Source organism: Gossypium raimondii, chromosome 1 (assembly GCF_025698545.1).
Source record: "Gossypium raimondii isolate GPD5lz chromosome 1, ASM2569854v1, whole genome shotgun sequence".
NCBI classification, from domain to species: Eukaryota; Viridiplantae; Streptophyta; class Magnoliopsida; order Malvales; family Malvaceae; genus Gossypium; species Gossypium raimondii.
Window position 1 is genome coordinate 50,833,552 of NC_068565.1, and position 21,359 is coordinate 50,854,910.

General features: G+C 33.0%; 3 protein-coding genes across 7 annotated transcripts; 2 read left to right on the forward strand and 1 right to left on the reverse strand.

The window, feature by feature from the left end:
* The first annotated feature begins 3,617 nt into the window (after positions 1–3,617).
* LOC105786414 (TSL-kinase interacting protein 1) lies at positions 3,618–10,866 on the forward strand. 2 transcript variants are annotated; one of them, XM_052620504.1, is made up of 14 exons: positions 3,618–4,086; positions 6,441–6,631; positions 6,754–6,836; positions 6,913–6,960; positions 7,055–7,164; positions 7,487–7,571; positions 7,672–7,972; positions 8,269–8,400; positions 8,501–8,658; positions 8,761–8,999; positions 9,083–9,458; positions 9,610–10,029; positions 10,121–10,249; positions 10,345–10,866. In XM_052620504.1, exons 2-14 carry the CDS (start codon positions 6,505–6,507, stop codon positions 10,567–10,569), a joined length of 2,433 nt encoding a protein of 810 aa, XP_052476464.1. In that variant the 5' UTR covers positions 3,618–4,086; positions 6,441–6,504; the 3' UTR covers positions 10,570–10,866. The 2 variants fall into 2 exon arrangements, with proteins under 2 accessions (XP_052476464.1, XP_052476460.1); XM_052620500.1 differs by lacking the exon at positions 3,618–4,086 and adding an exon at positions 4,987–5,181.
* A 1,893-nt stretch (positions 10,867–12,759) lies between these two features.
* LOC105786415 (uncharacterized) lies at positions 12,760–18,706 on the forward strand. 4 transcript variants are annotated; one of them, XM_012612828.2, is made up of 10 exons: positions 12,760–12,871; positions 12,980–13,055; positions 13,981–14,098; positions 14,511–14,697; positions 15,493–15,542; positions 15,743–15,833; positions 15,926–16,479; positions 17,357–17,584; positions 17,669–17,725; positions 18,193–18,706. In XM_012612828.2, the coding sequence occupies exons 3-10, from the start codon at positions 14,039–14,041 to the stop codon at positions 18,409–18,411; spliced, it is 1,446 nt and encodes a 481-aa protein (XP_012468282.1). In that variant the 5' UTR covers positions 12,760–12,871; positions 12,980–13,055; positions 13,981–14,038; the 3' UTR covers positions 18,412–18,706. The 4 variants fall into 4 exon arrangements, with proteins under 4 accessions (XP_012468282.1, XP_012468284.1, XP_052476475.1 ...); XM_012612830.2 differs by having other exon boundaries at positions 18,199–18,706; XM_052620515.1 differs by having other exon boundaries at positions 15,977–16,479.
* Positions 18,707–19,339: 633 nt separating this feature from the next.
* Positions 19,340–21,012, reverse strand: LOC105786417 (uncharacterized). Its single transcript, XM_012612831.2, has 2 exons — positions 20,734–21,012; positions 19,340–19,939 (listed from the first exon to the last, which is right to left on the reverse strand). Exons 1-2 carry the CDS (start codon positions 20,955–20,957, stop codon positions 19,849–19,851), a joined length of 315 nt encoding a protein of 104 aa, XP_012468285.1. The 5' UTR covers positions 20,958–21,012; the 3' UTR covers positions 19,340–19,848.
* Positions 21,013–21,359: the final 347 nt, after the last annotated feature.

Genomic DNA, 21,359 nt, shown 5'->3' on the forward strand with positions numbered 1-21,359 from the left:
TAATTATTCTACAATAAAAACAAAATATTAGAAGAAATAAATAACTTGAGAATTATATTTCACATCCAAATATAATATTCATATATTAACAAAAGTTAAATGATTTCATTAGTTTATATGTCATAATCCATATGTTATAAAATTTTGCAACATCAAAAAGTTACAACATTGTAATGACATTCTATCATGTCATTATACCATCCAAATATTACAAACACAAAAAGTTATCAAAATATCATCAACACAACCATGATTTTTAATGGTCAGCAAGAAATCTTCTAACCCATTTCAATCGCACAGAAGAAGGTAAACTAAAGAAAATGAGCATTTGCGTTGGATGATCTGGAATTTTGCTGAATGCGCGATAGCGCTCATCCTCAGTTAAACCTCCTACTTCACATAATGTTGGATATAAATTTAGAGCTCTTTCTTGAATGATCATTTCTGACTTTTGTTGAATAAGCACTACAATATTCCTACTGATTTCAACGCCAACGGTCCGTATGTTTTCCGCCAATAAAGTGGCAGCATCATGAAATGAAGTAGAAGAAATATGATCACTTACATCATAAATCTTTTTTTTTTCTTCTTTGAAAATGTGGAATCACCTTGGTTTCTAGCTGGTTGCGGTTGTGTAGCTGAAACATCCATGTCATCCAAAGAAACATCAGCTTCGCATCCATAAAAATCGTTTCTTTCTTCATGAATATTTGTAGTAGCTACATCCTCAACATCTATTTCTTTAATAATATCAGCGACTGCTTGAGCATCTTTCCTAGTGACTTGATCTTTTGCATAGATGGCAATAAGTTGTGCCATAATAAGGGAAACTACGATGTTTGAATTGACCGGCTTCTTTATGACTCTATAAAAATGAGGAATTCATATTAGATATAAGTTTAGTCAAAATAAGATAATAAAGATTTGAAATAATTCTTACATTTATATATGAGTTCCACAATGCATCTTCAGCAACAACAAGCTGCCAATGCTCATCCCAACCAAAACCGCTATTGCTTTTTCCACTAAGCATGTCATAAACGTTTACTATTTTTACCCTAAACCTAACTAATTTCTAGATGTTTGCCATTCATCGAACATTTGGTTGTCTATTTCCATCTTCCAAGTAGCCCATGCATCCGATGGATGAATATTTACGATATTCGGTTCATCGTCATCTATCACACATTACTAGGAAATCCTTCTCCCAACTCCGCTTCAATAGGATCAAGACTCATATAGGTTCGAATAAAATTATGGAGCAAACAACATGCAATAATGATTCTATTGTGCACCCTCACAGGATAAAATGATGGACTCCTAAGTATTCCCCATCTAAGTTTCAAAAAACCCAAGCATCTTTCAATAACATTACATGTTGAAGCATGTTTCATATTGAAAAATTCTTCTAGAGTACTTGGCTGGTAACCCTAACGCCACTCATTCAAATGATATCTTTGTCTTCTAAAAGGTGCAAGAAATCCCTCACAATTTGTGTATCCAACATCAACTAGATTATAAAAACCTATAAAAAAAATTTATTTGTCATGGTTAATTTCCCAAAAAAGTATGATCTTAAAGATTAATTCAAAGTGCTCTAATTTTGCACTTTACCATAAGGAACTTTTAGTCCATGTCTCCTACTAATGACATCTCAAAGAACCCGTCCTTCAGCAACAGAACCTTCCCAACCAGGAAGAACATAAACAAAATGCATATCAGGTGTACAAACACCTAACATATTTGTTGCTATGTCACCTTTTCGCGTTCGATATCTAAGTTTATCAACTGTTGGAATCCTAATCTTGATGTGGGTTCCATCTAAAGCACCTAATCAATTCTACATCACATGTATAAAACCTTGAGTTAGGATACTATATTTAAATCTAAATCAACTATATGTACAAGCTATATATAGAACTCACTCAAATACCTTAAACCATTTCCATCTTGGGTCTGTAGAATTAGCTGTAATTGGCTTTGCCTTTTTAAATAACACATCTTGTAAGCATATGACAACATTTAAAACATTGTGAAATGATCTACTAACGGTTTCCCCTGACCTATTAAAGTGATGCTTGATAACTCGATTTTTAAGTTGATGAGAAATTATATGTAAAAACATTACCACTTGCTCATCAGCAAGCATGTTCTTTGACGACTTAAATCCCCCTAAAGTTTGTAACATCTCACATAGTTTTAAAAAGGTAATTCTATTCATCCTAACTTGTTCAATACAGGTCTAGTCACTAGCATATACAATTCTTTTCACATAATCTCGTTTTGCATAAAAATCTAAAATATAGGATCTAATCATTGGTCTATAAGTATGTAGGCTATAGATGGCACCCAATGTAAGTAAGAACCAACTCGCAACTGTACACATTTGCAACCATATTGTCAATGCAAGACCAATTCTTTTACGTCTCACACTTTGTACTATTAAAGGCAGACGAGCCATTACTGCTAGATCTTACAGTGTTACATATCTTCAAATCGTAGTAAAAGGGTCACATTTCTCCAATACTAATTTCAATAACAGTAAAATAAAATCAAAGAATTTAATTGCCAAAAAACTTATAGTGATTCAGTGAATACAAGATGCTCAACTGTGGGTGGAGGAAGCAATCAAACAAGCCAAAGAAGAAGAAGAAGCAATAACACACTATCAAAGAAAAATGAACAATGCATATTAATAATCTTTACAAAGCACAAAATAGAAATTACAACCATCTTTGCAAGTAAAAAAATTGAAATTCATTTCTTTATCAATCATTAGTAAAAGGAAAAAATAGAAAATAAAATAATGTGTTTTTGTGAATTTGATTAATTGATGGTGACGTTTCATAATTATTTTTAAAAGAACTACCTCATCCAAATAACATAGTTTCCAATTCTACAGAAATATACATATATATATATATATATATTATATAATTTTTTAAAATATTCGATTTTAATTTACCTTCTAAAAGTTTGTATTCATTCTCACATTATAATTAACTAATGTTTTATTTGAATTAATAATTGTGAAATAGAAAATATATATTATTTTGTTTGAATAGTTAAAATTAGTAAAAGGAAAAAATAATATGAATTTAATAATTTTATGAGAAAAGAAAATAAGGTCTTAATTTCTTTTATTTTGTATTAACTCAATTCAATTATAGGTATATGTGTTAAATATCTTAAAATTATGTATTTTAAAATATTCGACTATTATTTATATTTAAATAAAATCTAAAACTCGAAAGTATTTTTTTTGTTTAGTTTGTTGAGATAACTTTTGTAGTGTTAATTATCATGTTTAATTCGATTAGGATTACACTATATGCTTAACAGGTGGTAACCATAGACTGCGCTCAACTTGGATAGAAAAGCAGAGTTATTACATCAAGTCAATAGGGAGGAAGTTTACGAATCTGATTCCAAAAACCTATCTCATAAATATAATTTGAAACAAATCTATATCACAATTACACCCTCTTCTTGTTGTTGAGTGTTTATAAAAATTATAGTCCATAATTGAAAGATTCTTGAAATTATTAAGCAAAAATGGAAAAAAGAAAGAAAGAGAGAAATGAACCGGGAGAGTTTGAACGTGACCGAACATGGCCTCTCCACATTAGAAATTGAAACGCTCTTAATGCAATAATCCAACAGCCAAGGAAACATTTTCTTGCCAAATATCAAAAGAACAATTAAACTCCAAGATTCCTTGCAGAGCAGTGGAGAATAATCTTTTCGTGGGTTCTTTTAACCCAATATTTATAATGACAACAATCTTGCAGATTGATACTAAAGTTCGGTTAAACTTGGAGATAATTTTTTTGGGAACAGAGGGCAAGGGCGAACTGGTTGAGATTGGGGGATAAGAATACGGCTTTCTTTCAAAACTTTGCTTCCCAAAGGAGAAGAACGAATAGAATAAGTGGGCTGCAAGGAGGGGATGGGCGGTTTGTGAGGGGGGAGACCGAGATGGAAAGCTTTGCGAGAAATTATTTTGAATCGATGGCGGACTGAGCGGTGGCGAAGTTGCTTTTGAATCGGTAGGGGAAAGCAGAAATGGTGAACACTCGAGAGGAGGTTTGTGACCAAGCTGGTTTATTTAATTTTGTTGTTTTTCTATTATCTTAGATATTTTGTTGCTATTGGGCCTTCCTGGACTTGGGCCGCTGAGATGGGTAAGGCTTGTTATTTTTGTTTTTCATAATAAAATCCAGTCCAATTTTATCCCTAAAAAACAGAATACCAACCCATAGAAGAGATGGACAAATCCGTGATTTTCATTTTCTTTCCCTTTTGCTTTCATTTAATAAAACAAAGTATCTTTTCTTTCATTTTCACATTTTAAAAATAAGGTATAAATATACTTTCAATATATATATTTATCTCATATTTAGTATTTAATTCTTTACTTTTAATTTTAAAAGTTTAATCGCTTTATTCATTTAATTTTAATAATTAAACTTCAATTAATAATATTATAAAATAAAATTAACTTGAATTATGTGACATTTTAAAATTTAAAAAATTATTCAAAAATAAAAATAAAAACATTTGACATTTTAATGATTGATTTAAGTTTTCACGCATATCACATTTCACATTTCACATTTCTTTATTTTAAAATTTCATACATTCCAATCTAACTAAATTCCTTTGACATCAAAGTGGATTAAATTTTAAATTTTCAAATAAGATAGGGACTGAAAGCAAATTAGACCGAAAATAAATAATCCAATTTTCTTCATGTCTCCTACGTTTGCGATATACGGTGATTAAGATTTTCAATTAAAAAAATTCCACTCCTTTATTAACAGATTTTATATTATCTAAATAACAATTTTATTTTATTTTATTTTGACCTTTTCATTATTCAATATATATTGTTTAAAGTTACCAAGTTAAAATTTGCTTTTTATTTTATAAATCCAATACTCCAATTTATTAAATTACTTTACTCTTTTTATCATTCAAATTACCAAAACCTTTTTTTTTCAATTTTCTTCAAAGTAAAAATTAAAAAAGAAAAGAAAAATTCATTATAATTTTTATTTTTTCATATCTTCCTAACTGTAGACGTCCGTCGGAAGATTCTTCTTCCGGTCTCAATAGCTTTGATTCTTTGTTCAAATCAAAGCTCCTTCGATTCCTTCAATTTTGTTTATTTTATTTCAGGTATTTTTTTTTTCAACCTAACTTCAATTTCTTCTTAATTTTCTGTTTTTTTTTTTAATTTTTGGTATGTTATTAAGCTTTTGCCGATCAAGTTTTACTGTAGTTCGAAACCCTAGCTTTTGTATGGTTATCGAGAAAAATTAGATTATTGTATGATCTTATGTGTTTTTTTTTTCTTTTCTGTTCAATTTATTTTGATACGGAAAAATGGAATTCAATTTGGTCAAATAGTCGTACAGTTGACTTTACCTTTTTTGTTGTTGTTTGAGATCTCATTAACTTGAAACAAGTTGAGCTCGAGATTTGATGCTTTTAGCTTTCTGGCATTTCCTAGCAACTCGGAAGGGTTTTATTTTTTTGTTAATTTGTTCTTTTTTTTTTTCTTCTTTTGTTTGAAATCTGTATATTAGTAAAGCTGTATTGCTTGCTTGTTTTCGTTGAATTTGAATATCGGCGGACGGATTCGGATATAGAGTTTGTTGGTTTTAGGGTTTGTTTCCGTAAGGAAATTCAAATGTTATCAGGATATGTAATGTACGGTTAAGAAGATTGTTTTGTTTGATATATCATTCTTAATTTTTTTTTTCTTTTGATATGAAGATTGATTGTTTGATGAATTCAAATGCATTGTTTAGTTTCGTTGTTGTTGAATGCAGATTTATTGTTTTGCATTTGTTTGTTTGTTGAAGTGAAATTGAAAAAAAAGAAATAGATGAACTATTCAAGGTGAATAATCATTCGTTTTATAGATTAAACCAATTGACTATGATAGTCACATTGGAGAATACTAAGGGTGCTTAGCATTCACTTAATTACATGCTTGGGTTCTTTTTCTAACCATAGATACAAGGTTTTTATTATTATCTAAATTCCTAAGAGGAAATATATTTAGGTTCTAAAATATGATTACTAGATTGTGCCTTTGCTCTTGTAGCATATGAAGTTGTTTTTACCATTCTCCAATATGAAATCATTGTTTAATGTCTCAATTGATGTAAAGATTTGCAGAATAATAGCAGATGGTAGTAAACCGATCTTGTGAAAACTGTGAGCTATATTGTAGTTGATAAGCTCAATAAAATCTCTTGTATTTGTTGAGAGTCAAAGAGGAGAAAATATTATTTTCGCTATTTTCTTAAGGGATGTGCACATGTGCTTTCAGCTGTTTATGATGAGTATATATTGGCTTGTGCTGCTTTGGTTGTTGCATTTCCCGATTTTCTATTTGATATTAAACTTATTTTTCTTTTGGTAAATAGGTTTACTTGATTGTATACGAATTTGAGGGGGCTGAGGCATTAGTTTTCATGTGATGCCATCAACATGCGGACAGAGTCACAGGTCTTCATAGCCTCTGAGGCACAAAATAATCAAGAAAATATTCCTATTCAGGTTGGAGATCCCAATGTAGTACCATCCACCTCGAATAATTCTGTGCTGGAGCAACCTGGTATGTCAATGCACTTATAATAATTTTCATCGATTCAGTCCATGCACCATTTCCATCTATGGAAAATACTGATCATGCATTTAATTGTTGTATGAATGTGTGAATTGAATGCCTAATGCTAGCTAAAAAGCCAACTCGGCAATGGGCTGCTTGGACACGTCAAGAGGAAGAGAGTTTCTTCACTGCATTACGACAAGTTGGGAAGGCAAGCCAATCTTATACGTCCTTTGGCTTTTAACATTTTCCTATATGATATTTCTTGACACTAGCATTACTTGCAGAATTTTGAGAAGATCACATGTCGTGTGCAAAGTAAAAACAAGGATCAGGTTGCTACTAGATTTTATTCTGATTGTTTCATATTCAATATAAGACTACAGTCTCTTGTCAGTGTTTTATTTGTCTTCTTTTTGAAATTTGTAGGTCAGACATTATTACTATCGTCTTGTCAGGCGGATGAATAAACTTCTGGGTCCTGGATTATGTTTGGATGCCAAAAACTCTAAAGATACTAATGCAGCAATGCTTCGCTGGTAATGCTGAGAACTATCTTTTTCTTGTAACATATTTAAATAAATTCAAATATATAATTTGGAGGATGCATTGTTACAGCATTGCTAACTGCAGTTTTAAGTCTATCACTAGGCACCATTATATCTATTTATAGCAAATGTATTGAGCTGAGGTGCCCCATCAGAGGGCATATGGCAAAAACATTTCCTTTATATTCCCATTTTTAAGCATGACAGTTAGAATCTTAAATTTTTTATGCTATCATGCTGCAACAATGGTACATTAACAAATACTTGACCTATATTTTTGGTTTCATTGAAAAATGGATGTCTTCTTTTACAGGTGGTCTCTTTTAGAAAAGTATAGCTGCAAAGCCTCGAAACTTCATTTGAAACCTCGAAGATTTAAAATTTTTATTGAAGCTTTGGTTAGTCAGAATCTTTTATGCTGCTTGTTTGCTATTATTTGCCCATCTAGATGACATTTTATGCTTGTGCTGGACTGACTGATCTGTTGTTCCAATGAAGGAGCATCAACTCTTGAAAGACCGGAAGAAGAATGTAAGAAAACGACCATCTCATGGTGAGAATATTTCACCTACATCTCCCAACACTTCCACAAATCAGAGTAGGGCTTCTGGACATGATGCTCATACTGTCAAGCTGGTTCTTGTAGAGAGTCAGAACATTAAAAAATTAGGACCTGGAAAAGGTTCATTTAAGCGTAATAGCAATGTAGGTGTTAATCGTAGCAATAACAAAGGGGAGTCAAATACCATGAAAGTTGCGTCAAATACCATGAAACCTGCAAGGCAAAGATGGAAATCAGGTACTCTACCCCCCAAATAAATAGTTAAATACAATAGGTTTTCCAGTTTCTATTTACTTTCATGTTTTGCAGCCCTAATGTTAAAGATGTTGGTTATTTAACTTTTTCCACTTTCATATTTCTAAACATTGTTGTTGATGCCATGGCTAACTTCATTTTACAGTTTCTTATGGTTCTTGCTTTGTATTATTAGCACCTGAAGTTTTAAAGCTTAGTACGGGAATTCCCATAATTCAATTTTCTTGTTTTCCATTCAAAATTATGGTAAAGTTGTATGGCTATACAATGTTTGGCAGTTGCCTCATCAGCTGCATATAAAAAATGGGAAAAGGCTGCAATTGCTGGTGTTTCTTTGGTTGCCAATGCTGCTGAGCATTTGGAGAGAACTACTAGTGACAAAGAAGTTGAGCATGAACAAGACACACCAGGTGAGATTGAACAAATCGATTTGTCGATTATTTCCTTGAAAGGAATTGAAATTACTATGAACACAAGAAAATTTCTCAAACTCCTTTTTTTCCGCTCTAGATCCAGAGCATAAGATCCTTGAACCAGTTGACAATAATCAACTTCCTTTGCCTGCTTTCTCTCAAAATCCTTTTGCTGAGAGCAATGTACATGCTACTGTTAAACTTAAGCTCCAGCTCTTTCCAATTGATGACAGTACTAGAAGAGCCTTGGAAATGGTGAGTGCCAAAAGGAAATATTATTGTGATTGTTATAATGTATCACCAAGTATTACCGGTTGTGAAGTATTAAGGAAATAATTAGTCTTCATCTCTTGTTAGGATAAACACAATCCATACTTGGAACTCACTCTTAGTATTCGAAAGAAGATATCTTCAGTACTGGAGCATCTGAATCGAAAATGGGGCAACTCAAGTGTAGCATCAGGAGTGCTTATGCTTTTCCCTTATGGTGTTCAAAGAGAAAACCTTAGGGCTTATCAGAGATGGACTCAAGCAGCCATTGTCAGTGCAGCAGACGTATATGCAATGATTGGAAGGCCCCAAGTATTTCGCCTAAGGTATTTTCCTAAATGATTTTGTCCTCGTAGCTATCTTCTGTGTTATAGATTTGTATGATTGCTGATATAAGCTCTCTTTGAAGGTATGGTTGGGTTTCTGATGCTGAAGTTGAATCTTTGACACGGCAAGCACCTGTTTCTCCATCCTACCTTTCCAATGTGCATAATATGAATGCTGAAAGTAGGAAGAGCTGTGTTATGGAAGAAGCACAAGTATCTGCCTCATCTAACAATGATGTGTCTAAGAAACTTGATGATCCTTGCAAGAATCAGCCAATATTACAGAAAGAAAATAATGCCCTTGAACCTCCTCGAACTGGTTTTCCCACCATGACAGAAAAAAAACTTGCCACTGGTCTTAAAGATAATTTTGGGGATTCCCCTATTCCTGCAAGAAATGCATCATCAGATAGAAGTGAGACTTGCAATCTTGCTATTATGAGATGGTTGGAAGATGCAGTAAGTTCCCATCCCTTTGTTGAAGTTTTCGAATCTGTTTGAGAGTTTCAGCTGGCAATTATGATTTAAAATCAAGATCTGTTAATCATCCATCGTCTTCATTTTGATCACCCCTATATTCCCGACATCTTACTTTCTTTTGTTTGCATAGGATGATCAGAGATTGAAAAATAGCAATGCTGCATTATCTGTTGGCGAATGGGCCGACAGTCTTACAAACATAAGTGTCGGAGATCTTCTTGCAGAAGTGCCTCATGACTTGGATGGTAACTGTGTTGATCGCGCTGTTACAGAGAATTCGCAATGTCTTCAGCAGATTCCATTCAGCTGTGATTCATTCGACGCAGCCATTGCTGCTCATATTTCTATGCATCAAAACAAGATGGACATTCCGTCAATACCATCCCATGCATCTTCTATCTGGGATGCAGAAGATACATGTGATGCCTTCTTATTTCGGAAGAATCCTATTCCTTGTACCGATGTTCCTAGATTCTCCGGTATTACTTCACAAGCGTCCTGCAAACAGATTGCAAGACAAAACTTAGCAGAATTGAGCACCCATTCTAAGGTATGTCTTACTTCTGGTTCAGGCAATTTGATTGTCTGATTGTTTGAATAATTACCTGAAATTAAGGTATAATATCATTCTGCTCTCACAGGAATCACCTGATCCAGAGGAGCCAATGGAAAATTCTGCTTGTGAAGACCTCACAGATAAGTGTCCATCTGATCCACGCATCACGGATACTACGGAAAACGATTTCAATGGGCTGACTGACATTTATTGGGTATGTTAGCTTTTCTATTACCAGCAAACCAAGTGTTTTCTAAGTCATAAATTCCTTATACAGCTGACCATCTTTCTTGTTCCTTCGCATCACAGCCTGAGTCTCTTGGACCACTGGATCTCGATATACCGACTTGTAAGTACCATACGGAAGAATTAATTTTCAGCGATAGCCTTGGAGGTTTGAGCCGTTTAATAGCCAGTAGTCTGGATGCTTTTCAAAATTGTTCATTTTTCGGAACGGACAAGAAAGAACCAACGTCAACAGTAGGAGCTCAGGATACTTTCTCCTCGGCTTTTAAAATTAGCAGTGACAACTGAAACCGTAATCAAGTTCAGTTTCCGGTGAAAAACACTAATTGCGAGTGAGAGGTATGTTCTTGGAAACTTTCAATGGTGTGACTAACAAGTTTGTTTGACCTTAAAATGCTAAAAGAGAATAGGTTGATCAGAGCCAGGAGAATTCTGGCTTTATTAATGAACAAGCCTCTTCAACTATGTACAAAGCACTTTACTTCCCATACTTGTTTATATCTTTCTTCTTTCAGAAATTGAACTTTGACCCATTTTATTAGTGGAAATGGTATCATATTGTTTGGTCGTACCGTTTTTAATTTATCAATATTTTTAAGAATATTTATTTTATTTATATAAAAAAATTATATTCCACAATAAATTTCAAAAATGAAGATCTAAAATAAACGATGAAAAATATCTGATGCGAGAAAGGGTTGGAGTTTTTTTTTTTTCCGTACTTATGGTAACTACCATTAAGAGTAGTGACTAATTCACTGTTGCTGGTGTTTTTCGAAGCAAATGATTAGTCATGAAATGTGTTTTATTGCTGTTAGCAGAGATCGAATTCTAACTACATGATTAAAGGACGAATTGAGTAATCATCACATTATACTTCATTAAAAGGAGAATTGGTGTTGAATGTATCAACTCACTACTAAAACAATGTCAACTAATTAGTACGATTAAAATCAATGTAGAATTGACTATCTTAATTAGTGATGGTAAAAAATTTGAACTCAAACAAGTTTCGACCTGATTTGGTTTAATAAGGTATAAATTTTAGTTTTGAGTAAGTCAAGTAAAGTTTTACATACGAGATTAGGTTGAATATATATAATAAACTCATATTAACATTTTTAATAATATTAAAAATTAAAATTAAAACTATTATTCAATATAATAAAATATTAAGAAAAAAATTTAAAATGAAGTTAATTTTAGAACAAATTCGAAACGTATAAATCAATATTTTAATTTTGGTAGTCCTCCACTGAGTTGGGTCCCACAAAAACCTCGAAAAGCCAAGTGGAGCCGGTGAGTGACCAAGTGGGTGGCTTACAGAACATCAAAACGTCAGCTTTGGGATCCGAAGATCAGCTATCCCCAAAAGGGTTTATTCCATGGGCTGAGCCGATCAACTTACATCCAAAGCCCAAAGCCGAACACATCAAGTTGCCGCATTTACTCGCTTCCAAACACACCTTTTTTGCACATTTAACGCCTATTACATCACCGTCAAAAAATTTACTACGTACACACTACACAATGCAATAATATAAAGATAAAATCATACAGTACTTTGTTTTTTGTGGGTCACCGTCACAGACAAGGAATCCCCGGACATGACAGGCACTTTATATTACCCACTTAAACCAAAAAATGTTTAATTATAATTTAGTCCTCCTTTTATGTTATAATTTAAGTTTAATCTCTTTACTATAATTTCACATAGTTTAGGTCTCTATTTTTGAATTCAAATTGATAACATAGTTAGATGATGTGGATTTTTTGAAAAAAATAACTCAATTTTCTTGTAAATTTATCATGGGTAAATTATGGTAGAGGTCATCTAATTATGATTTTTTCTTTTCTCGTCACTTGACTATGAAAAAGTTAGAAAATGGTTGCTAAATTATTCAATTTTGTAATAAAAATAAAAACATCCAAAAATCCAAGATAGTTGGTTGACTAAAATGATAAAATTAAATAATTTAATGACCATTTTGTAATTTTTATAATTGAGTAACCAAAAAAGAAAAAAAACCATAATTAGGCGATTAAACATTGTGCGGCTTAAGAAAATTAATCCTTTATTTTTCAAATTTAGAAATTCAAGTTCGATTGTTACCCTTGTTGTTAAATTCCAATTCATTATAACATTTTTAATACATGGCCACCAAATAAATATTTTATTATTTCAAAATATCACATCAATGAATTTAATAAAAGAATTTTCATAATGTAAACAAATTGGACCTAACTTTTGAAAATTCAAAAAGTAGACAACTAAATTCAAAAATAACAATATAGGGATTAAATTAAAATATACAAATATTAAAGAATTTAGAGCATATTTTAACCTATAAATTAAGTCAAATTAAAATAGAAGGAAGTAGAAGGACTAAAACCGAATTAAACCATAACATTCCTCAATGTTCAGTAAAATAAAAATCCGTTTCGATTCCGTTATATATATATTTTTATTTCTACTTTTCATCATTTTTTTTATTTCTTGGCGGTTTTAAGCTTTACTCTTTCGAACATTCGCTTATTTTATTTTATTTTTATTTTCACTGAACACACTCTCTTTATCTTGATCTCAAAGGTCAGGTTTTTTTCCTTTGTTTTTTTTTAGATTGAGATTTTTTATTTGTTTTCATAGATTATATCAGATCTTGAATTTGTGTTCTATTTTTCTTTTATACTTTTAAAGGCTTCTGTTTTGAGCTGGAAATTAAGTAGATCGGAGAGTGATAAGTGGTTGCCGTGTTGTTTACAGATGAAATGAGGTATGTTTAGTTTTTTTTCCCCCCCTCAGTTTAACAGCATGCGATTTTAGTGTTTGTTTGGTTACTGAGAGAACACCGGGAAAAGGAAAACGGAAAAGAAAATTTGTTTGAAATTTTTTTTTTTTTGCCTCGTCGGTTTTCATGTTTTAGTAAAGTGGATAAGCTTCTTCAAAATTTTTTTGTTCCCCTTTTTTTCGCGAGATTAGGAAATGAAAATTTTAAATTTAGCTGAGCTAAGCAGCTAGAGTAGGCTTTTGTATATATATGTATATATTATATTTATCTAAGGAATGTTAGGTATAGAAATTGCAAAATCATTTTTTATTTGAAATTCTACTTACAGTTCATGAATTTTTTTAATGTTAGATTACTAGTTGAAATTTATAGACTTGAACTTTATCATTTTCATCTTTTAGTATTCTTGGATTGAGTTTGTTTATTGTAAATTTGTATCGTGGCTAGAATCTTCATTGGCTTGTTGATATTTTGTTGTACTAGTTAGTCTCTTTAAAGGTTATAATTTCTGGTGCAGGTGAGAATATAAGGTCTATAGCAACTTAGAACACTATACAATTACATTACATGGGGAAAAGAAATTAAAATACTAGAGGACACAAATTATAATACAAACATGACAGGAATACATGAACGAGTCAAAATCTATATAGCACGAATTATTAACGCACCAAAGTTTATATAAATATGTATTACCTTAAACAAAAGTATGATAAAGTGAAGGTACACAAGTACGATATGAGTACTATATTGATGATTAACTCAAAAGTGTTTGTTTATTTAAAATCCCTTCCTTGAAGTTAATTAGTGGAATTGTGAATGTTTGTTTTCCATTTTTCCTGGATTTGTTAAGTCAACTATTTTTTGATGTCCCAAGGACAATAATTTTATCAATTTCCATTTGATGTAGGGAAAAACTGGAAACATGAATGCAGGTCTTGAATTGTAGTACAAGTTAAGGTTATAAAATGAGAACGGAGAGGAAACCGCATTTGATAAAGAAGCCTGCTGATGTGAAACGTCAAAGTGTAAGAAACTGTTCTTTAACCTTTTTTATTTGTGGATTTACCATTAGCTTCAATATTTGAAAATCTTATGTGTTCCATGAGTCCATGACTCCCTTATCCTTAGGTTTTGCAACTTGCAGGGCAATGCAATGCATGTCTGTTATTTAATTATGAAATTTGATCTAATAATTTTTGGGAGTACCTGAGGTACCTTCTTGAAAGGAAAAATCAATTTTCAATTATTTAATCCTTATTTTAATGTTTCTTTGTTTTGCCTCCTCTTTTTTTTAATTGATGCTTAGTGACCTTTTACAGTCTTGGTCATCCCTCCACATCTTTTTACTTATGACATTCTCCTTAAATAAGCATGAAATTTGATAAATTATACAATGCCCCCTCGCCCTCTTCTCCTGCTTGTGTTGTCTGGATATAGGTTGATGAATCCCTTGGCCCTGGCTTGAAAGATGAAGCAACTGAGGTTGAGCATTTACTCGTGGAACCTAAAAGTGAACATGTCTCGGTAGACAGAGTCTTTTGTTTCGGGAAGGAGAATATAGAAAAACACTTGAAAATGGAGGACTTCTCTTGTGCTTTTGATTATGGCTGGAAAATTGGTTCTGGTAATTCTCTAATAGCTTTTCACTGTTCTTTTTACTGATGCTGTTGTTTAGACAGAAAAGGAAGACGATCCTTGAAGTGTTTCTAGGTTGTCAGCGGCATCATGTAGAAGCATTGACAGTGTTCAATAAGTACTCTTTGAGGGTTCAGTCTCATCCCTTTAAAACCAAAGTGTGCGGCTATTTTCCAGGGGCAGAAAAATGAAAACAGTGCATATGAAAACAGTGCATTCTAGATGCATGAACTTGCTAACATTCTTTTGTAGAATGATTTGAGCATAAAATTTCTTGCCCTCTGTTCTGCACATGCACAAGCGACATATATTGTGCTTTGAACTGGTTAAAATAAATGCTTCGAGGGTTATTGAGCTTTTTATCTCTAAATTGATTGAACTAATTAATCCTGCTTAGTATATGTTTTTATTAATTTTATCCAATTAGTTGGTCTGGATAACTCAAAAGTTAGCATTAATTGTTTAAAGTCCAGAAAGTTCTGAGTTGTGCCAGGACAGTCTTGGACTAGATGTTCTAAGACTTGATTTCAAGTAATGAATGGTCATAATCATCTCAGGACATGAAAGCTTATGAGTCACCGGCAGAGTAGCATTCCAAGATTTGGTGCTTATTTGCTGTTAGACATATGTTTCTCAAATATTGCACTGAAGTATGTGAGAATGAACTAGTAGAAACTAGACACTAACTCTATATTCCTTTGTCGAACACAAGAAATGCTGTTGTTCAGCTTTTTATTTTCTGAGTTGTTCTTCTGATGCTGTTAAAACTTTTCTGCTTGATAAGGTGGGCTGGATTCTATCCACGGTCAAGGAGGAGATGATTTGAAGCTTGAAGTATGTCTAACTTATTCCTGAGGCTGTCATGTCATATCCAATTCATGTTTGATGCATTACTTTCCTTATATTTTCTGTCTTATGCTTTATAAATGCTTGTTATTGCTTCCCCTTTTATTTGTTTTCTTTTGAAGGTTGTGTTCTATATACAAACCTGCATATGTGGTATGCTAATATCTGATGAAATACTGCTTTAATAGGTTCTTGATGGATTGCTGGATGAAGTTGATGAAGTGGATGATATTCAAGCAGCACATGATCTCTCCAGTGCATGTGAAGATTTTCTTTTGGGTGAGTCTTTTTTTGCTAATTGAATATGAGCTATGTTCTATAACACAGGATGCTCCTATTTATGTTCCCTCTTTTTTTTTTTTCTGGTTCAGATATTGAATTTCCAGAAAAGTTCTCTGAATTGGATTGTGGCCCTTACGTAGGATCAAATTTGCGTAACTCAAGTTCTGAAAGTCATTCACCTGGTGGAAGTAGTAATAGTGTTGGTGGCATGTCAGAATCATCGATTGTAACTGTTCAAGAATCCAACAGCAAGAATGGTGTGCTTGGGAAGATGGTCAATTGTGATATACATCATACCATTAGGAGCGAATGTGGGTGTCAGGCTCCAGTTATGGAAACCATTCGTCCTAGTAAAGAACATGGGCAAGATTTTGTTGAGTCTGATGACGAAAAACCTTTAGTAAGTTTTATAGTGTCTAATAAGAAAGTAAAAAGCTCTGTTAAAGTAACAAAAGGTGGCACTCTTCTCCGACAGAAGAGACTACGGAAACCTACTAAGAGGTATATTGAGGAATTTTCTAGAAATTCTACTACTTCTGGAAAGAACAAGTGCCTTAAAGTCAGATCACAAGAAGAATTTTCACAAGTCCCATCTGAATCCCAATCACGAAGAGGACGTCCCAAGAAAATTATGCCAAAAATGGTAGAACTGCCACTTTCCGCTCTCTTCTCTTTCTTATCTCTCACTTCAGTGGCTTGTGTATGTTTTTATTCATCATTTTCATTTATTTAGATATTGGCCTTGATTGCTGTGTGGTTGCCATGAAACCTAGAGAACCACAGAGTACGAGGAATAAAAACAACTATTGTAAATTCTAGTTGCAAATTGGTGATATTTCCCACAAATACATGTTAAAACCATGGTTTTCAGAACTAGACCAGATGGTTGGACTGAACTGGTTTAATGATTTTTTAATGATTTTTTATCGGAGCGGTGAGCTGGAGGTCTGACCGGTTCGACCACCGGTCCAGTTCTGAAAACCTTGGTTAAAACATTAGATGTAAGGAAATGGTTTTTAAAAATCGTTTTCAGAACTAGACCAGATGATTGGACTGAACTGGTTTAATGAGTTTTTAATGATTTTTTATCGGAGCGGTGACTGGAGGTCTGACCAGTTCAACCACCGGTCCAGTTCTGAAAACCTTGGTTAAAACATTAGATGTAAGGAAATGGTTTTTAAAAATCTTCACTGCCTTCTGGTAACACATATTTGTTGACATCTTGGTAGGGTTATTTTGCTGTATTTTAGTATAGAAATTTATTATGGTATCATATATGCATTGATACATGCTGTATGGAACCTTTTGTATATTGTATGGAGAACTTTATGAGATTAGATTTTCTTCTATGCAAACTTTGAGCTAGAATAAAACAAGTGACTACTGAGGCTGTGATACTGTTGTTCTCACTTGCACGAGATGGCATTCTCGTTCCTTGATTTTCGTTTTTTGTTTTGCAGCTTTGGAAGTAGTAAATGGTACTTCCTTCAGTGTGATTATTTTTCTCTTTTTCTTTGCAGGAGTTTGAATCTGATTGTGAGCTTTCAGCATCTGAATCTGAAGATGAGTGTAAGAGGACCAAAAGATTCAAAACGGCTTGTGATAGGAGGAAGCATCAAAGGATGTGGACTCTTGCGGAGGTGATTAAGTTGGTTGATGGAATTGCTCAGTATGGTGTTGGAAGATGGACCGATATTAAAAAGCTTCTATTCGCATCATCTGCTTACCGGACACCTGTTGATCTAAGGGTACCTCGCTGCTTTATCCAACCATATAGTTTTCCCCATGTTTTCATACTCAAATTATTTTTAAATACGGATCTCCCTCTACAGGACAAATGGCGAAACCTTCTAAGATCTAGCTCTGCTCATAAACACAACAGGAAAGAGGTTAGCTTCCCGTTTTTCGTTTTTTCCTTCTTTATTTGCACTTTCATATGCAAATTATTGTTTCGAGTTACATTACTCCTTATTAGACTTATCACTTCTAGTCTGATTCCAAGAACCTGATTTGATTAACCCGACTCTACCTTGTTTGACTATAAAAAGTCAACAATCTGAACCCTTTGAACTTGGAATGAATCAAACAATTAACCCAAAAAGACCTAAGTGTACATGACCAAACCCAACCTGAAACGACTCCAACCCAAAATGACCTGAACTCGAAAATGAACAAAATTGACATGACCTAGCAATTTTAAAACTTAAATTGACTCGATCCAAGTTGATTTGATCTGCCTAATTAAGTGGTCCACTCACTACAATGTCAGTAGGACAATTTTTCTTCATGGTCATATTGTGTTTTACTAAGAACAGTTTATATATGGTGCAATCACAATCATTGTTTTAAACGTTAGTTGCAGGGTGAGACTAACATGAAGCATTATGTACGTCCATTACCAAAGACAGTGGTATGCCGTATCCGTGAACTTGCGACCATTCATCCATACCCAAAGGCTCGCAGCCCAAATCTTTCATCCATCAATTCCGATCCTTCATCCAAACAACCGACAACAACTAAAGCCGCTCCAATCAACACTCACGGGAGAAACCTACGCGGAAAGAAGTGTAATTGAAGTAGTGCATTTTCAGTCGATTTGCAGTGAATCAAAGCTGCAATTCGAGTTTTAGTTGTAAAGAAGCCGTGTTTTTCCCCCAACAGTCCCCCTCTTTTAACACCTATCGTAATCTGCACATATAAATATGTTCCCAGACCAGTAGGAAATATCTGGTAAATGTTGCAACAAGTTAAAAGAAACACAACTTTTAGCAATTTTAACAGCCAGGAATATGGCTAAACTGATGTTTAAACAATATGTTTTACTTCCATATTTTGTGCACAAGCTTAAGTTTTAGTTCGAAACTCAAAAATTCCGGTGTCTGTAATTGCATCTGAAGCAGTTATGGTTATGGAACTTGTTTCCTTTTGCCTTCTCTTTTGCTGGAAATTTGTCTTCTCGTTTGATAGAAAATGCCTCTTTCAGGCTTATTTATGGGTTGGATCGAATTATCTTATATTAAGCTTACCAGATTAAGTAGATAACCGAGTCTAGATAACTCGGGCTTTAGACAGATCTAATCATCATTTTTCTCCTCGAGTCTTTGAAGGAAAGAAGTAAAATAATTAAATTAGCTCAAAAGAAAAACTATAGAGGCTATTTACACAATTTGATTTTAAAGTTAAACTCAACTTGAGTTAGTGGTTGAGTGATGTTATAAGTCAATAATATTAGTGATTATAAAGTAATTTTCATATCAAAATGTAATTTTAAGTAAATATAAGGGAATAGATTTACAATTTACCCATATTTTATCTTAATAATTTTAGAATTTAAGTGAATAATGTCTTACATTTTAAATAAATAATTTTATTCTTGTTTTTGCAAACTATGTTTGCTTTGCCAGTTGAGTCTTATTGAAATTAAAAGATGTAAATTTGAAGGTGTTTTTTTTTTAATTTCCAAAAGAAATGCTTTTTGACCATTAAAATCAATGCTAATTCCATAAAAAAAAATACGCCTTCTAATTGCCAAAAATAAACATAGACAAACTCTTAACAGCCAAGCCAACTTTAGTTTTGATATATATAGTGTAGACATCGAATTTTATTTGCTTGGATGGTGATGGACAAAAAAGGCTTTGGGCTTTGACCCATTAGTAAGAGAATACTTTACTATTTTATAAAATTACAAAAAAAAAGTCCAAAACTCTTCTTGGCTCGTTAGCTGCCCAGGATAATTGCAAGGTCGCAGGGTCGCGGGTCCTGGCAGCAGTACCTTCAGCTCATTGTAGCAGCTGGCAATCCCATGAGGAGCTCATGCACCTTTTAATAGCCGAAACCTTAAATTCAACAGGTAGATTCTTTTACGGAAGAAAAACCAAATTCCACATTCTCTTTCGCCCACTCAACATCTCCGCCCTTCACAACCCTGTTCACCATATTTGTAACTTCCTACCTCCTCAACCGAGCTTCACACAATAGCCCACCATTACCATCACCACCCACGACCCTTTTACTCAAAACTTGCCGACAAGGTAGGAGAAAGGTCAAAAGGAAGTAAAAAAGGGGACCCTTTCGGTTTACCTAAAGTCATCATCCCAAACCTAAACGACGATGAACCATTAGTGTTGGAGAATCTGAAGCGGTGGTCGTATACCCTTTGGGTGGCCGACGCTCAAACACAATAGAAAAGAAGGGATTCTTTTTAGAAGTATTAAGATACGTGTTCAATACTCGATTGAGTTTTGGCTCGATTAACATGAATATTATTGTTAATATAGGATGACATAGGTTCCAATGCTCTGAAGTGCATTATCTCTTATTTATGAGTTAAAAAAACTATAATAATTTTAGACATTATATCAAAAAAGTAAATATAATCTTAACCTATAATGAAATTATCAAAAAGAAAATATAATCAAGAAGGTAGGATAAACAAGCAATTATGTGTAAGCATGAACACATTTAATATGCTTCAGTTCAAATAAAATTGTTTTATTATATATGAATGCTTCAAAGGATTATAATCAAATATTAGGTTTCAGATTTCTGAATTTTGAAATTTTAATAACGCATAGTTATCAAGATATTAATTTTGAATGTCGTGAGGGTATTACACTTTACATAATTAATTTTCAAACTTAATTTTTTATAAATTTTAACGTGAATCTTAAAATTGTTATTTTTTATAAAAGGTAATTTTACAAGTGAACGATTATACTTAACTAAAAAATCAATAACGGTTCCGATTTTAATTTAAAACACTCATGTTTTTTAAATAGAAATTCTCATATTTCAAAATAACCTCACAACATATAGCACATAGCTCAATGGTATTGATTTCTATTCATTTCCTTCATCACCAATGTTGGGAGAATTGTTGCCCCAATCATCATACCTTTGTCTTGGAATGTTGTGGTGATTGTCTATGTTCTTGTCCGAGCTATCCTCGACCATGTTCCGCCGTTCAACCTCATTTTCTTTCCTGACGACATGGTATCGCTGTTGCTCTCGCCAGCCGTATGTTCCGCCGATCACGGCTCTTGTCGGCCTTGTTGTCATGCAACTAGAACTCACCATCATTGCAACCAGAAACAGCACCAAAAGCTTCACGCTCCACATTCTTTAGTTAATGGAACCAAATAATAAGATGGGTTTATGTAAGAGTTTTGGTTAGCTTAGGTGCATTTTATAGAGGCATCCAATTAAATTGGTATTTAAGTTTCGTTTCGATTAAAATTTCGAAATGTTTTATTATTTTGACGTGTTTTGATTTTTGATCAAGATTTTAATATTTTAAATTAATTTTATTTTTCTTCTTAACCATTTTAAAATTCATATTTGTTTATCAATATATCTATATTTGCTTAAATATATAATAATATAAATTTTATTAAAAAACTAAAAATTAAACTAAAAATATCTATTTAAAATATTTAAAAAATACATTAAAAAAATCTTCCACCCATACAAGAGATTTAGGGTGAGTTTGGATGGGCGGTGTGTTTACCTGCGGTTAGTGTA

Excerpts from the sequence above, each read along its gene's own strand:
- LOC105786414 (XM_052620504.1), top strand. The coding sequence starts at position 6,505 with ATGCGGACAGAGTCACAGGTCTTCATAGCCTCTGAGGCACAAAATAAT. Across the intron at positions 7,572-7,671 it reads AAATTTTTATTGAAGCTTTG|GAGCATCAACTCTTGAAAGA; the intron begins GTTAGTCAGAAT and ends GTTCCAATGAAG. Across the intron at positions 10,250-10,344 it reads GGCTGACTGACATTTATTGG|CCTGAGTCTCTTGGACCACT; the intron begins GTATGTTAGCTT and ends TTCGCATCACAG.
- LOC105786415 (XM_012612828.2), top strand. The coding sequence starts at position 14,039 with ATGAGAACGGAGAGGAAACCGCATTTGATAAAGAAGCCTGCTGATGTG. Across the intron at positions 15,543-15,742 it reads GAGATGATTTGAAGCTTGAA|GTTCTTGATGGATTGCTGGA; the intron begins GTATGTCTAACT and ends CTGCTTTAATAG. Across the intron at positions 16,480-17,356 it reads AGAAAATTATGCCAAAAATG|GAGTTTGAATCTGATTGTGA; the intron begins GTAGAACTGCCA and ends TTTTCTTTGCAG.
- LOC105786417 (XM_012612831.2), bottom strand. The coding sequence starts at position 20,957 with ATGTGGAGCGTGAAGCTTTTGGTGCTGTTTCTGGTTGCAATGATGGTG. Across the intron at positions 19,940-20,733 it reads CACAACATTCCAAGACAAAG|GTTTGGGATGATGACTTTAG; the intron begins GTATGATGATTG and ends ATCGTCGTTTAG.